We start from the raw sequence: 16,913 nt of genomic DNA, 5'->3' as shown, positions 1-16,913 counted from the left end.
TCTTTCCTTGTGATAGCCATCGTGCTTGAAGTACATATATCTTGCTGTCACTTGTGCTACATATATCTTGTGCCTATCTTGCTTAGCTCTAGTTGCTATTGTTACACTTAGTTGAGCTTAGCATATTTAGGGTTTGTGCTTGTAAACTAAACGATAGTTTAATTCCGCATTCTTACAAGACAAATCCGTAAGAGTTTTTAATTGCCTATTCACCCCCCTCTAGGCGACATCTCGATCTTTCACAAACTGAGGTGGTGAATCGAACCTTGTCACAATTGTTGAGATCCATGATCAAGAAGAACCTGAAGGAGTGGGAAGAGTGTTTGCCGCATATGGAGTTTGCTTACAACAGGGCAGTACATTCTACCAAGGAGTTGTGTCCCTTTGAGGTGGTGTATGGTTTCAAACCCATTACTTCACTTGACTTGTTGCCTTTGCACATACATGAGAGAGTTAATATGGAGGCATCCAAGAGGGCAGATTTTGTGAGAATGATTCATATGAAGACTAAAGAGTTGATAGAGAAGAAAGGCAAGAACAATGCTGCAAGGATGAACAAGAAGCGCAAGAATGTGTTCTTCAAGCCTGGTAATATGGTTTGGGTACATTTTCGCAAGGATAGGTTTCCGAAGCTGCGGAAGCCCAAGTTGCTTCCTCGTGGTGCTGGTCCTTACAAAGTGCTTGCCAAGATCAATGATAATGCATACTCGATAGATCTTCCACTTGATGAGTTTGGTGTCAGCAATTCGTTCAATGTGGCTGATTTGACACCATATGACGGAGAAGACCTTGGAGCGTCGAGGTCGACGCCTTTTGAAGGGGGGAGATGATGAGGACATCCCTACCACACTACTACCTCCGTCATTGCAAGATGAAGACGAAGCTGTTGTGAAGCTCAAGTCCAATGAAATTAGGATTGGACCTATAACAAGGGCTCGTGCGAAGCTACTTAAACAACAGGTGAATTTGTTCCTAAACGATACTTTGATTGATGAGAACTTTATACTGCCTAAGTCTTGTTACTTATGTATGATCAGGTATGAAGAGGGAGCAAGCATCACACAAGGAGGAGAGGAGTAGCTGGACGTGAAAATGGATGTGAAGCTGGACATGAAGACATCCCATGGACACGCGAGGGAGGAGAGAGAGGCATGCACGAGAGAGGAAGCCAAAGTCCAGGCCGGCCCAGCATCCGGTCAGACCGGTCGGCACGCCCGGTCCCTGGCCCGGTCCAACCGGGCGGCACGCCGGATCCGCCCCGGCGCCAACCGGACACTGCGCTTATGCCAACCGGGAGGTGTACTGCAAGACAATTCCAGCACCCGATCAGCACCCGGCGCCAGGCCCGATTTGAACCGGCTTGGCCCGGCCCCAGGCCCGGTCGACCGGCCCCTAGGCCGGCCGAGTCCGAGTCTGTCTCGACCAGATCCCGATCTGGGTTGGTTATTTTTGTATCTTTTCGACCCCTGGTCGTCCTGAACGCCTATATAAGTGCCCAGGACGGCCCCATAATAGCTTTAGACCACGTTTAAGATAAACCCTAGTTCATAGTTGTTCGCTACGCAAAACTATTGATACCAACTCTCCAATTCGCATCGATCTGGAGTTTTATGCTGCTGAAAGTTTGTGTAATCCGCTGTTCCATTGGGGATTAGAAGATTGCAATCTACCGCTTCGTGGTCGGCGGCTACGTGCGCAAGTGTGTGGAGTTGCGAATATCTTGCAGGGTTGAGAGCTGTTGCATTGGCGACAGGAATCAATCGAGAGATTTATGGTCGGCGGCTACGTTCATCACCACCCCGTCGCTTACTGAGAAGATCGGGCAACCCCTTATCACTACCTTCTCCAACTCTCCTCGCCCGAGCGGTGGGAGGAGGAGTACCCGCTGGAGGAGGAGCGCGGCCGAGAGTGGCGCACGAATCGCTAGCGGGGGAACAGGCAGTCCGCCGCCGATGGGCTGGCCTGGATCCATGAATGCGATGAATTCAACTTCACCCCATGCGCCACCGTGCGCGCGAGGGAGAACACGAAGCTAATGCGCGAGGCGCCACACCACCTCAGGGAGGCCTCGGTGGTGGGGGAGCGCGCCCGCCCGAGGAAGGCCGTCGTGGAGAGAGATGCCGGTGGCATGGGGCCATCCAGATGAAGCTGGAGTGGAACGCGTACGACACCCCGCCGGCGTCGAGTGGAATCCTCGGCCGCACCGGCAGCGACGACGACCTCTAGAATAGGGATAGCCTATTTACTTAAAAAGATGTAATATGTTTTTAATTTTAATAAAAAAGGGTTTCCCCTCTATGACTGGTAGGCCAAGGGATGTACATGGGAGAACGAGAGCCGCGTCCATGCGGCGTACATGGCCACGCAAAGCAGACCCAGTTTTGGGCCAGCTTTGGATTGGCGTGGACTCCGCAGCGGACAAATTTTTTCTTACGTCCCCGCGTTGGGCCGCATTTTTGTCTAACGCGACCCATCCGGACGCACGCGGACGCGATGCGTCCCCGTGGTGGAAATGGCCTTAGAGGATTTTTCCCGAAACCAACCCAAAATTTGGGAATAGTCCTTCCGCTCCAACCATGGCCAATAAAGGCGAAGAGCCGTGGCAAAGTTTTCCAAGTGCATGACCCCAAGGCTGCCAACCTCTTTGGGACGACGCACCAAATCCAATTAACTTTTCACTTAGCACGATTGGTTGTGGCCTTGGCAGGCCAAAGAAAAGCCCGCTTGAGCTTGTTGATGTAGTTGATAGTGCCCGACAGAGCCACAAGGGGAATGAGGTAATAGATCGCTTGGGAGGTGATGAATAACTTAACTAGAGCCGTACGGTCGGCCGTGGTGATGTACTTGTTGCTCCATGGTGATAACTTTACGATACACTTATCCTCAAGTGTTGGAAGTCAACCTGTTTTAGATTCCACACCGAAAGCGACAATCAAAGGTAAATCAGGGGAAACGTGGTTTGAGTGACTGGCAAGCCACCGAGGATGGCGTCGATGTCGATGTCGCCACAACAGATGGGGACAACGAAGCTTTTTTAGGAAGTTTTTTTTAGAAAAAAGCATTTTAGAAAGTTAGCGCACAACCCGACAACCTCACCTAAGCTTTGAAGAATCTTGGCCAAGTTAAGAATGTCCTCTTTGATAGGCACAACAAAAACCGTGTGTGTTGTCCCCATAAAGCGAGGTTCTCACAATGGTTTTCCTCCCCGTAGCTTCTCAAGAAGGCGCCTTCGAAAATTTAGGTGAGCGGGTTGACATATATAAGTATTTTTTGGATGTTATTTTGAAACTTTGGGTTTTCACTGCAACATTCCCCTCTCTCTCAAATCCAGGTGTCGTGATGAGTTTTGTTGCCCTAAGCGCAAGATGAGCGAAATGGGCTTGCGGGTCAACAGAGGCCGGGTACCCGCGGGCCGAGCGAGGAAAAAGCCCAACCGTCGCTTAGAAGGACCCAAACCTCCCTTTCCTTTCTCTTCCCCAGACGGCGAGACCCCCCACACACCTCACCTCCCCTCCCCTCCCCTTTCTACTTCTCCACAGCACGGAGACCTTCAGCCTCCACGGGGAACCGGAGCTGCATCACCCGCCGCCGCTCGCGCTCGCTGAGCGCCGCCTCCGCGCCTTTGCCGGTTTTATCCGCTTTCCTCCTCGCGTTCTTGGACAAGAAAGTCGTTATTGGCTTGATCAATTTTTTGTCTGAGGAGGAGGGGCGGGTGATGGTGGTGGGGCGGTGAGGGTGGTGGCGGCGCCGGGATGGGAAGCGTCGGTGGAGAAGACGAGTTCCCCGCCGGGGTTACGGGGGCGGACGCGGAGGTGGGGGCGCTAGTCTGGGTGCGCCGCCGCAACGGATCCTGGTGGCCGGGCCGGATCCTCGGCCAGGACGAGCTCCCCGAGAACTGTGTCGTTCCGCCCCGCTCCGCCGGAACGCCCATCAAGCTCCTCGGCCGCCCCGACGGCAGCATGTCCGTAGTACAAACCCTCTTTTCTTATCTCTTGTCGCTGTTTCTTTCTTGCGCTTGTGGATGCATAGTAGATTCGATCTATTCAGATGATCCGTGCTGTCGTTGGTTATTCACCTAGTTTTCACGAAACGATTTTCTTTTCTTCCGATGTTGCCATCGATGCCTTACACTACAGCTAACGATGCTGATTGGCAGCAGATGTGTTCTTGCTACCATTGGGGGCATCGAGTAGTACTAGTACTCAGTTTCTGCCCAGACTTGGAGATAGTGAAAACTAGGTTCACATCATTGACTCCCACTGTCTATTTGCCCACCAAAATGTCAACCAAAAAACCAAAACTAGGACAATTAGGTGACAAACATTCTACGTTTCTCTGTATACCAAGAAAAAAGTGTCATGCACTAATTTTTAGATTTATTTTTTATGTGGAAATGTGGTGATTATATCTGACAATATTGTCCTGCATAGTTTGAAAAGGTTTCTCGAGCTTAGCTTGGAGCAAAATTTCCTGTATGTGATTAGCTGATGATGTCCTGTCGTGTCTGCCTATTTTACACTTCATTATTTGTACATTAATATTTCTTTACTTCCTTTACCCTTGCATATTTTCTTTACATTGGTTCGAAAAGAGTTTTCCATTTTTCTCTACTCACATTTTGCATCATTTATTTGCAACAAGGTTATTATGTTTTTATTCTTGCATCTTAAGTCTGATCTTTTTATCTTGTTTATTTGACTTTCATCACAGTGACTGGTATAATCTCGAGAAGTCTAGGCGTGTCAAGGCATTCCGGTGTGGGGAATATGAAGAGTGTATAGAAAAAGCAAAACTTTTAGCTCGCCAGCAAAAGAGGACATACAATGAAGGAAAGTATGTTCGCAGAGAGGATGCCATTATGCATGCCCTTGAAATCGAAAGATCTCGCTTTCCAGATGAAGATGAAGATGACATGGATGATGCAATGTGTGCATCCCAGAACACCTATTCAGCAAAGTCTAAAAACAAAAGATCTTCTCATGTTGAAACAGATATGTATGGTATTGAAGAAACCTCAGCTCAAGGTTCATCTCAGGCCTCATTGTTCAAACTGCCACAAAATATATCCTCTTCAAGCACAAGGTATGCTTCATCATCAAAGAAGAAAAGGAAGTCATCAAAAAAACGTCAGGATGATACAGGTAAAGGATTCCGGCGCATGAGAGACCTTATTGGATCCAATACTGTTCCAAAGCAGAAGTCAAGTGCAGGTTCTTTTTCAAATGGGTATCAGGATCTACCTCTTTTTGAAAGTGGGCCAAGCTTTGGCTATGACTTGTATAGCACCGATGGAATAAACAGGAGTAATCAGTCTCATTCATTGACGAAAAGGAAACGATCCAATATTGGGCAAGCTTATGAAAATTCGAGGCATAAAGATAGGCAACGTCCTCTGTCTAAGTTATGTGAAGATTCACCCCTGACAGTTCCATCATATTGGGACCCGTCAAGGCAGTCTTCTGTCCAGTACCCTGGACACAAACTGTCCAATGTGTTCGAATCAAATAGGGGGGGATCTGCGTTGTCAGAGAATGTAAATTGTTCCCACAGCTCAGGCGCTTCAAGTGTCGAGACCTTAGCAGATGCATTATACACTAATCGCTCTGATGATGATGAATTTCTTGATGCTCCCCTTACTATGGAGGAGGCTGTCACGGCTGAAGGTACACACATAGTACTGCTTCCCTTCTTTTCAGTTGCATTATACTTTTATGGCCATTAGCAGATAGATACGCAAGATGGCAAGAACAGCACATGTGCTTTTAGTACTCTTTGAGCAACTTGTGATAAAAGGTTTTACGACACCAGTATTGTAGAGTAACTTGCTCCATGCTTTGTAATCAAATCGATCGTGTGTTAGAGGTGAATTACTTCAGGCATTGGCATCAGCCAGGTCTTCCATATTTCATTTAATGTGCACATCCATCATTCCATTCACTTATTTTGATGGAAGTTACCAATTTTGTTGCAATGTGTGTCCATTTTTTGCACTGTCTACCACATAACTTACTGCTTAATGCTTCTCAACTGATATTTTGTCAGGCCATTTGCACACTTATGGATCTTGTGCAGCTGTGAAGGATGAGATCTTAAAACGCAGTACTCAGACCACTGACTATAGCAAAGAGCGCATACCCTCACTTCATGATAATACAAGTTCGAAGAACAGAAACATACAGACAACTCCAGTAAGCTGCAACATCAATAAGAATTTGCTGGTGCAACAGTACGAGAAGACAATAAAGTGCAAGGAACAAGACGAAGATGTTACTGGGTTGGAGGCAAGAGCGGGAAGTGCTTCTTTATGTAAGCCCACTGATCTGGGAAATAACACGAAATTTGTGCTAGTTCCTCCAGATGGTGGTGCTGGTATTATGGGGCAACAGTATGCTGAAAGCGGACCTGAGCATGATGAGTCATCTGAAACTCTAAGCAGCCAATCATACTCTGAGAAAGTTAAGGCAGCATCTCCAAGATGCTCCGTGGTAAAGCCAACCAAGAGTGTACGTACAGACTATAAACTTTATGATGTTGAGTTGGCAGCTGAAGGAACCTACAAGGGTCACCGTGCGCCTCTTGTTTCCCTCATGAGTCAATGGAATCGTAAACCTGTTCTGGGGTTCCCTTTACCTGTTGTGGTTTTGGATGATAGTTGTCCAGTGGAAAGTAGAGATAATCACCATCTGGCAAGAAGCAATCTTAACCACTTGATAAAGAGCGAAGTTGCAGAACCACGTCAGCAAAGATCATCACATGCATCTAGATCAAAACACAGTGGGCGCAAAAAGGTCTCGGAGCATGACATGGATAGGTCTTGGCGGCCACATACCAAGAAATCAGAAGCTGAGCATGACGTGGATAAGTCATGGCGGCCACATACCAAGAAATCAGAAGCTTCGCCAAGGAAAATGCGCAGGCTCTCATCTTTTGCCAGCAGTCGTAGAGAAAGTGCTAGAAGGAATACTTTAGTTCGGAAAATTGGTGGATCCACAATTGCCTGCATCCCGGTTCGACTTGTTTTCAGTCGGATCAATGAAGCATTAAGCTTTCCAGTGAGATCAGGAACCTGAGGTGCTCCGCCAGGGCTTTGCATTAAAGAAAGACCCTGATCATACATTTACTAGCTTTTCATGTACATTAGTCGCTATAATTTTTTAAAGTTTGATGCCTGGCATGTTAATATGACTATTATCTGGTTGTAATCCGTAATTCCAGTAGGCAATTGGTCATTACCCACCGCTGTGTTGGGGACATCCCCATGGTGGAAGGAAATAAGCAGCATGAGTAGCTGTGCGCTGATGGTGGAAGCAGGGAAGGAAATAAGCAGAATTAGTGTTTCTTTTCGCTGATAGAAAACTTGACTTTTGCCAAATCTTGAAATTTAGATTCATAGCCCTAAGCAAAGTCTTGTTGGTCTTTGCAAGCGTGCAAGCTATTGGAGATTTGGATGTATGAATGGTAATGGGAGATGCTCTTTATGCTAGATAGTGTTTTTCTTTACATAGAAATGGGTATCCATTAACCAGAGAGCTCAGCAGATTTGCTGGCAACAAGTTCAGTAACAAAGTTTGGGACATCATCGGCCCAACCCACACACTCTACCTCAGCCTCTCTGCAACACCCTCTCTGCTGGGTTGTCTGTGCCGGCTATAGTCTAATTCCTTCATCTTTGGAATGCCATCTCTTATCTTGTTTGAGGTGTTGAAAGGTTTGGGCCGCCCTTCCTTGGCGCACTTGGTGACTGAATCTCATGGATTGGTGGCCGAGAGTTACTGTCACCTGGCCTGAGAAGTTGGCTCCCCAGGTCCGCTCACTCTTCCTCCTAGAGCTTCGCAACATTTGGATCGAGAGGAACAAGAGGATCTTCAATCAGAATTCCAAACCTGAAGCTTTAGTCCTTGACGCCATTGTTGAAGAGGCGGAAAGGTGCAAGTTAGTGGGTTTTATGTGAGTGTTCCTTTTGTTTTTGCCTTTGGGCTAGTTGCATAAAGAAAAAAGGCGAGCTTTCTCGTCCGTTTTTTGAAATAAAAATCATTAGTAACACCCGCTCTCACTTTCTTGCATTTTATGAACAGATGGCCCAGTCTTCATCAACTCTATAGCACATCTGGCGGTGTCAAGTTCAATTTTCTTCCGTTCAATCTTCGTTCTCGTGGGCAGACTGTTGTTGCTTAATCTCCACACACAAAATCGTACACATTCCCATGCAAAGTTCCATATGCGAGATTTTTCTGAAGGGAACTCGCATCACTACCCAGTTTGTTATCATGCAACCTTACCCCTAACTGGTAGCGGGATTTCATCGAGAACATCCCCTTGTCAAAATGCCAAGCAACCGTATCCGTCATTCCATGTCGAATTGGGATAGACAGCATCCAGCTGATCAAACATGTCCCTAATCGTTTCCTCATCTCACTGGACATTGCAAAGATCAATGCGGTAACTAACCCTCAATTGGTGCACGAACTCTCCTTGTTTGTCTGTACATATCAAATTCATATCGGTGCCTACTCATTCTATCCTTTCTCTGAATTAGGTACTGCTTGGTCTGCAGTGGAGTTGCCGTTAACATATTGCTGAATACTGACTAAGCAGGTAACGAATACACCGCTGTATACATTATCCCAGTTCTACAATCGTTCACCGTAACTAATTAGCTGCATTTTTTGAAAACATGGGGACATGAAACATTAATTGAATGAGGTTGAACATAAACCACCACTTGGAACATAGCAATATGAACAGTCAGCTAAAACAGGCCGCAGCATCTGCTGCACCATTACAGTTAAGGGGGCATAACACTTCTTCCAACATACGACACGGTAGTAGTATACTTAATTTACAGGGGAAGAGCAACCAATTGAGTTTTGCAAGCCCGCTACAGTGATCTTGACGATCAAGACGAGCAGCAACCATTTTGCTGCGCAACAGGCTGACCCTTCATTGTCACGGTCGCAGGCTTGCTAGCATTTGCAGCAGGCTGGCTTGCCATCCTGTTCAAAAGAAGAGAATGAGATTATTAGTTTACGGTACATATGCTTGAGTAAATATAACAACTAAAAATCATTGTGGCAGTTATAATCAAATTACATGACATTATCTTGCATTATTGATTTAGCTGTCCTGGCTTGCAAAATGAACCACTTTTTAAAAAAAATAACAGTACCGAGTCAACAGAGAAAATAAGACATCTCTGACATGCAGAGGTAAAAAGCATGTGTCAAAGAAAAAGAAACAAGATAGTACATCGCAACACTTAGCAGTAGATATATACAAGATGCATTTCTGTAAGGAGTCATCTATGCATTGTTACTGTTTAATTCTCTCATGCATCCAGAATGAGTATGACAGCACAAAGCTGCCGACTCGGTGAATCCATAAAATGCATTATGTTGTTACCTTGTCTTTATCTCTGCCGCCATGGTCATAAATGCCTTCTCCACATTTGTTGCATCCTTGGCACTTGTCTCCAGGAATGGTATTCCAATCTCATCAGCAAGGGCCTGTGATCAACAGCGGCAAGTGTGTGAATTTAACGATAACTTGCATCACCTGTAGGAACTATAAGCAAGGGTAGTGGATTTACAGAAGTTACCTTGCCAGTCTCGTAAGAAACTACTCTGCTCTCAGCTAAGTCGCATTTGTTCCCCACCAAAAGCTTGTTCACGTTTTCACTAGCATACCTGTCGATTTCATTTAGCCACTGCTTGACGTTGTTGAAGCTCTCTTGGTCAGTCACATCATAAACGACCTACAGAACACAAGGTACATTACTATCAAGCATGGATGTTAACATAGTGGAGATATATAATGAAAAATGTCAAGAGAGCTCACAATGATGCCATGGGCACCACGGTAGTAGCTGCTTGTGATGGTTCTAAATCGCTCTTGGCCAGCAGTATCCCACTGAAGAACAAGAAGCAGACATCAGAACTGAACCTCCAAATACGTAATGATAATGCAGGGCCTTCAATACAATGGGTTACGTACGATTTGCAGCTTGATTGTCTTCCCATCTTGCTCAACAGTGCGGATTTTCTAGCAAGTCAAAGATAGTGAAAAGGCTGTACACGATAAACAGGACACATATATGCATGCACAGAAACTGAACTTCATTTAAGCTCACAAAGAAACTTACAAAGTCAACACCAATAGTACTGATATAGCTCTCCAGATATGAATCATCCTGTAAAATTTGGTAAGTAAGATCCTCACTTCCTCGCATTGAAAAAAGGAGATAGTTGATAAAAGTTGATGTACAATAGGAACACAGTTGCCATCATATGCTCTCTAGAAGGTTTTGTACTATATGCTCAAAAGGATGAGATAGTTGACCACACTGAATGTTGTTGAGATTAGATAATATACAAAGATCAGTTACTTGGCTATAAAATTCTTTGTTTTGGCAAGCTTCTGGCTAATGGATACACATGCTAGGCTCTTCTTATTTCATAATAATATACTATATAATGCAAAACAATATGCAAAACTTTTGTTCTGAACTAGTCGATGATGCAGGTGTGGGAGAATAGAGAAAATGTTATCTAAGTTGACAAACGACAAAAAAAGGAAAAATCCTAGCCAGGGCCCATTTAGTAGCTGATCTAGTGCCACATTTGGTTAGTACTTTCCTATAAAACTGCAGGGAGATCAAATCCTACGATAGTGATATGATGCTTTCTTATTCTGATAAGGGAACTGTTTGTGTACGCACAGAGAAGTGAACTGTTTCCTGGGAAAAATTCCTACGAAACCAAGAAATGTCCGTCCCACTAAAGGGAAAACATGTGAGGTGTGTTTGTTGTCCCCAGCAGACCCTGCCTATATTTAGGTAAGGCCCAAGTAATATGGCAGGCCTGGTTGGAACAGAAAGCAAACACATGCATGGTTCCCACCAACTTCATGAGTAAAACACGGGGAAGAAAATCTATCTATTGCTTACTAATAACGCCTATCCCTGCTACAGATGTTATTAGTACTAACGTTTGATTGTGTAACAGTATTTATGCTGAGCTGTCACGAGAGGTCCACTGAAATTAAATTGAACAGAGTTTAGAAGTATCTCTCTATATATTTTTAGAGCCTGCTGGCCTTATAGTAGCATATCTACAGAAACAGAGTTTACTCAAGGAGAAGAGATAGAGTCGGAAGCAATCCTTACCGCAAACCTGAGCAGCAGGCAAGACTTCCCGACGCCGGAGTCCCCGATGAGCAGCAGCTTGAACAGGTAGTCACTGCAGAAAAATCACGCGGTAGAAACTCATGAGATCCTGCGTGGTGATAATAAGATGGTAATACACGGTAGCTATCAACGCACGCAACGTCTCGTGAAGGAGGACGGCAGGGCACGTCATCTAAACGTTAGAATCTATCTACAGCTTGGAAAACTCGATCCAGTCCGTGGGAGCAGCGCGATCGAGCGAATCTGGTAGGGTGGGGAGAAGGGGAAGCGCATCGGAGAAGCCGCTGCTACCTCCGGCGAGTTTGGAGGCTAGGACAGGTAGATCCAGTATCGTACGACGCAAGCGGTTAACGGCAGGGAGTGAGTAGATCCACGATCGGGGCGCGAATCGGCGGCCGTCGGAGCCGCCCGACGGCGAGATCGGGCGAGACGGGAACTAGTAGTAGTAGTAGTAGTAGAACTCCGTCCACGACGGGTTATGGAATTCCAAGCGGGTAGGTAGAGAGGAGGGGAGAAGGGACGTACTATTCGGGGTTCATGGCGGCGACGGTTGCGGTGGTCCGGGGCGGCGAGGGAGCGAGGGACGTCGGCGGGCGATTTGCTGGGAGACGACCGGTGACGAGGAGGGTGAGAATTTGGGGAGAAGGTGGGTGTGGGGGAAGGAACACGGGGAGAAAGGAAAGGAAAGGAAGGTGGAATAAAAAAGGTTGGGTCTCCGGGTTGTAGAGTGGGGCACGTCTCGTGGAGTCCAGGCCACGGCCACGCATCCCACGACCACCTGCCGCCAGCCCGGTGGTTGCTTGCTTCCGCTGTTCAGACTTGAGAGTCTCCGCTCCGCCGGGACCACCACGGCGTTAGGCGGTAGGCTGGGCCAAATGTGCTGCACAGGCCCGGTTCCTGACGGGCCTACAAAAATGATGTTTCATGTCTCGTGGAGGGTCTGGAGAGCACAGCAGTGGGCCGTACTGGGCCAGTTCAGCCCACGGTTAGATGGCACTTTCGCGGGATATGCAAAGAACAAAAAGGATATGTGCCCTTATATAAAACCTGAAATCTAATTCGTGCCAGGGCACCGTGATGTCTTAGGCAGTGCTCCTGTCTCTCGCGCGTTCGATCTGCATTGAGCGGACTAGATAAAGCGGTTCAACCCCGCACATGGCTTTCTCTCGTCCACACAACGCAAGCCTTATCCCCTCCAGTCCACCACGATCTCCCGAGAGCCTGTAGCCCGTACCATCTTTCCCTTCCAGTCGACCTCCTCTCCGCCGACCACCGCGCCACCCTGCCGGACGTGCTCGCCCAGTCTCGCTCACTGCTTTCTTCCGCCGCCTCTCCTCTCCCTTCCCCTACATCCCGAGAGGTTCGCCCTCGATTCCTGCATGGGCGCCATGGCCGCCCCGACCTCGTTATCTTGCGCCAGTCCGGCCTCGCCTCTCTCAGTATGTCGCGCGCTCTCCTCGACTTGGCACCGCCGATGCGTACGTAGCACCAACGCCCGACATGTCTTCGCCTCCGCCCCAGGCCACAGCAGCGGGCGCGTCTCCGCCGCCTCGACGACTGTCGCCGGCGCCTCCCCGTTCCCGGATGTCGTCCACCGCCAGCGGACGATTGTGAGGGCGGACTCCCATGTCCCAAGTGCTTTTCCACTCTAATTCAACAACCTCACGCTGCACCAAGGTGAGAAACAATTTTGGCATTCTCTTGTTTCTTCATCCAGATCCATAGATGGATGTAATAATTGTAACTTCGCTACAATTCTGGATGTAACTATTTTGAAAATAGATGTAATTTTTATCCTTTTTTACATCTAAATGATGGAAATATCAAGGTGTATTTTCCCCCCGATTTTGGATGTAATTTATTATTTACATAAAGCTTTAGTGCCAGATTTTGGATATAGTTTATCAATCCCTGGATGCAATTTTTCGGTGTGCCCATCTACATGTAAATTACAAATCTATCTAAACCTTTTCTTCTTGTGATGTAATTTTTTGAGTTCTAGATGTAATTATTTCAGTTCTAGATGTAATTATTCCTAAGTACTACATATTTGTAACATTTATGCATCCAGTTTAAGAGATGGTAGAGGGCCGGTCAAAAAAATATTCGGTCAAAATAAATGACAGAGGGGCAGACGGGACAAGGGATGCGGAAAAACTACCCGACTGTGAACCGCTTTCTTTTTTTGGGTACACATGTCGCTTTCAGGGATAGGACCACTTTCCTTTTTCAGATATAAATACATTCAGACACGGAAGGCACTCCGTAAGACTAACTGGTGCTATAGCACCGTGTAGCACTGTCCTATATAAAACTACTAACTCCGATCGTGTTTAATTGACGCGGGCGTGCACTGTTCCGCGTTCATTAAACACGATTGGAGGGTGTACCTTCTTAAAAGGAACTACATTTGTTTTTGAAAAAATAGTAAAATACATTCATGGAGATTAAGATGAGGGCCTTGTAAGGATGAAGATTAGAGTAGATGCCATCGTTTCTGAATTTCAAACGAATGGCGTTGATGACTCCAAGGGAGAGATGGACATAGAGAGTACTGCGTGGTAGGGAGGCTTTTACCCCTTCTCTATGAGTTGACTGCTCCGGGTTGAAGGACGGTAGTCGGATGGGCTCTCGCGATGCCCATGGCGACCAAGGCGACCCTGCGCCCGCCGCCCTCTCGGCCGCCGGTAGCTCCCTCCCGAGCACTAGGACTAGCCACCAAACCAACCCACCACCTCCCCTGCCGTCGCCCTCCCCTTCGGTGTCCTCGCGGCGGAGCAACGACGCGGTCGGGCCGTCGACGCAGGCGGCTTGCACCCCGACGCCGCCCACTGCTTCTGGAGCTCCTGCGACCACTGAGGTACCACGGCCAGGTGGGCCGTGTGTTCCGGCTGACGGTCCGCTAGGGTCGACGGCGATCCTCCTCGACACCAGCTCGGGGCGCCCAGCTTCTGCCTCGCCTCCTGCTGCTCCCTCGCCGGTTGTGCTTGTTGCCAAGTCGACTCCCGCACAAGGCTTCCTCACCAAGCAGCTCCCTGGGTTTCTGGCGCTGGATCCTCAAGCTCTGCCGCACCCCTTCTCGACCCCGGGCGACGCGTTCCTGCAATTCACGCTGGAAAACTTATCTTCCCTGGTATGCTCTACGGTCGCCCATGGTTCACTGTTGTTTGCCCCGTCCCCGGTGTTCATCGCAGTGAGTCATGGAGACCACCAACCTACTCAAGTTTCCTCTGTTCGTAGTATGCTTCGGTTTTGGCTTGGATCTCCATTTGAAAGCTTTGCTGTTCTTGAGCTCGCAAACGACATCTTCCGCTTTGTTGTGGCGTCACCTCGGATCACTAGGTTCTTGGTCTCGCTAGGTGGTCTCCGCCATGATCAACTCATCGCCAAGTTCTTTCTTCCCGCTCGTCCGCTCTTTTGGATCGTTCCGCGTCTCTGTCACATGGGCCGTCCAGCCCACCCGTGCCTGGGATGACGTCTGATCTGTGCCCTGCCTTGTCTGGGCCTCCTACGCTGGCTGGGCCAGCCGTTGCAGTCAACGCGTGCCCCCCTTCTCTGGATTCTTCCTCCCACTTTCCCCTTCCTCACGCTAGGAGACGGCGCGCCCCTCTGTGCCTAAACCTAACCTCGCCTGGGATCCTCCCTTCGCCCGAGAGGCCGATGCCATGGCTGGTGCACCCCGTCCGTGACCAACCCCCTTCCCCTTTCGCTCCCAGAGCTTCTCCAAGGTCAAATTGCCATTCCGGGCAACATCGGCCCTTGCGCCGCCATGGATAGTGTGGTGACCCTGCATACCACTGCATGTTGTAGTATGCCAGTCGTTGATATAACATTCACGAAGTACCAATCCGCAAATATTACATCCCTCAGAGTAGTACAACAGAATATAGCAGGTCCATAACTCATTCATTTATTATTACAAGCATAATGTACATATCATCTCGGAGCTCCTCCTGGGTCCTAAGAGGAATACTCCTGGGTTCGAGGCGAACCCAACTCAACTTACAATATAGAAGTCTTACTAAGTTATATGTTTATTTCCTCAAGCAGTTAAATACTAAGAGTTCGTACTGCTCGGATACTAACACTACTTGGTAGGTCTACACGTGCTCTCCTCCGGAACCCTCCCCGGTTCCGTAGACTATGAGGTAGTCTACACCTTCGACACCTCCGGAGAGGTCTGGTTCTTCATAGCCGATGATGTCGGCTCTTTCGTGGTTGTCGTTGTCCTCCTCCGGATGGTTCGGACAATCTAAGCAGGGGATTTAAGAGTGGTATGAGTACGAGCGTACTCAACAAGTTCATTATAGAAAAGAGGTGTTTAATGCACTAGCTATGATATTAGACCAAAAAGTCTAATACCAATGCAGGTTTTGATAAACATTTCTTCAAGAGGTTGCTTTTATTTCAAAGAACTATGTCCGTCAGCCTTCACCGGTTTACTAGAACTTCATGGAGTTCCTTTCCGACAGCGTTCGTAGCTCCAAATCCCGGAACAGGGAGTGACAGGTCACGATTCATTACACTCTGCAGAGGTGTGTTGCTTTACCCATAAGAGATCTTAACCTTGGTGCCAACCGGCAGCTTTCCCATCCACACTTCCTTTGGTGTGAGGCCCGGTATAAGGTCTAGCCAATCATGTTCCTCCGCTACCTCGAACACCCACCCTTTGTTGCAATCTCCGACCCTGGGTCCTCGCCGGTCCTCTTACACCAATTAAGGATGGACCCCGACCACGACGACAATGCAGAGCTCTATCATACATTCCTTCGCCGGCAGTTGCAACCCATCATAGACCACATTACGTGGGGACTTCTACGGGTCCCCCTGCATCTTGTCTCTCGAGATCAAGTGCCTACAGTAATGCGCATCCGTTGATGAACGTGAGGTGGAAACACTTTTGACTACTCCGTCCCACTCCGGATCTTATGGTTAACACGGGTATTACGGCACAAGAATCACTGGACGACATTTGTTGTTTAATCCTAGATGGATATAAACCCTTGCAATGGAACCTCCACCATATCAACACAATCCATGGTTCCATTGCCCACCACTAAGTCATATTCATAGTTATGAAAATAGTGGTTTTGCCTTTTTATGCAATAGTGATAAACATAGTACTTTGTAAGTAATTTGGTAAAAATACTCGAATGACATGAGCAAGTGATGAACTTGCCTGAACACTGCAAAGTGTTGCAGTTGGATGGTGTGGACTGACCCTTGTCCTCTCGTTGCTGAAAAATAGCATCATTGTCCGATAAGGGCAATGGTTAAAGAAGCAATTATGCATGATTCCAGTTTTAGGGTTTGTTCCCCCTTCCGATGTCTTATTATTTCATGTGAGAGGTTGATACTAAGAATAATTTAAGGATACTCTGTTTAGGGTAAGATACAACCTTGAAATGTTGTCAAGGTGTTTTTAGAGTCCAAAAAACCTTAATGGACTTATTTTCATTATTGAAAATTATAAACTGTTTTAAAATGATTATTTTAATCATCAATTTAGGACTTAATAATGTTTGTCTTCAAAAATTCCATTTCATATTTTATTATGATAGAGAATTTTATACTGAGTGGTTTTCATATTTTTAATTATTTTTTTGGAGCTATTAAACATTTACTATGGATTTTCAAGTTTCAGTAATTTATGTAATTTGTGAAATGCCACAATTGCCCCTGGGCCCACATGTCAGTGGAGTCCAGTGGGTTGGGTTAGACCAGCTCGGGT

General features: G+C 47.2%; 2 protein-coding genes across 2 annotated transcripts; one reads left to right on the top strand and one right to left on the bottom strand.

Moving 5' to 3' along the window:
- The first annotated feature begins 3,511 nt into the window (after positions 1-3,511).
- LOC124703853 (uncharacterized protein At1g51745-like) lies at positions 3,512-7,416 on the top strand. Its single transcript, XM_047236095.1, has 3 exons — positions 3,512-3,961; positions 4,711-5,663; positions 6,043-7,416. Exons 1-3 carry the CDS (start codon positions 3,753-3,755, stop codon positions 7,068-7,070), a joined length of 2,190 nt encoding a protein of 729 aa, XP_047092051.1. The 5' UTR covers positions 3,512-3,752; the 3' UTR covers positions 7,071-7,416.
- A 1,274-nt stretch (positions 7,417-8,690) lies between these two features.
- On the bottom strand, positions 8,691-11,847 carry LOC124703852 (ras-related protein RIC1). Its single transcript, XM_047236094.1, has 8 exons — positions 11,708-11,847; positions 11,162-11,234; positions 10,139-10,186; positions 9,991-10,038; positions 9,835-9,906; positions 9,596-9,751; positions 9,400-9,503; positions 8,691-8,993 (listed from the first exon to the last, which is right to left on the bottom strand). Exons 1-8 carry the CDS (start codon positions 11,719-11,721, stop codon positions 8,897-8,899), a joined length of 612 nt encoding a protein of 203 aa, XP_047092050.1. The 5' UTR covers positions 11,722-11,847; the 3' UTR covers positions 8,691-8,896.
- Positions 11,848-16,913: the final 5,066 nt, after the last annotated feature.

Source organism: Lolium rigidum, chromosome 3 (assembly GCF_022539505.1).
Source record: "Lolium rigidum isolate FL_2022 chromosome 3, APGP_CSIRO_Lrig_0.1, whole genome shotgun sequence".
NCBI classification, from domain to species: domain Eukaryota; kingdom Viridiplantae; phylum Streptophyta; class Magnoliopsida; order Poales; family Poaceae; genus Lolium; species Lolium rigidum.
This window is presented reverse-complemented; position numbering and strand designations above follow the sequence as displayed.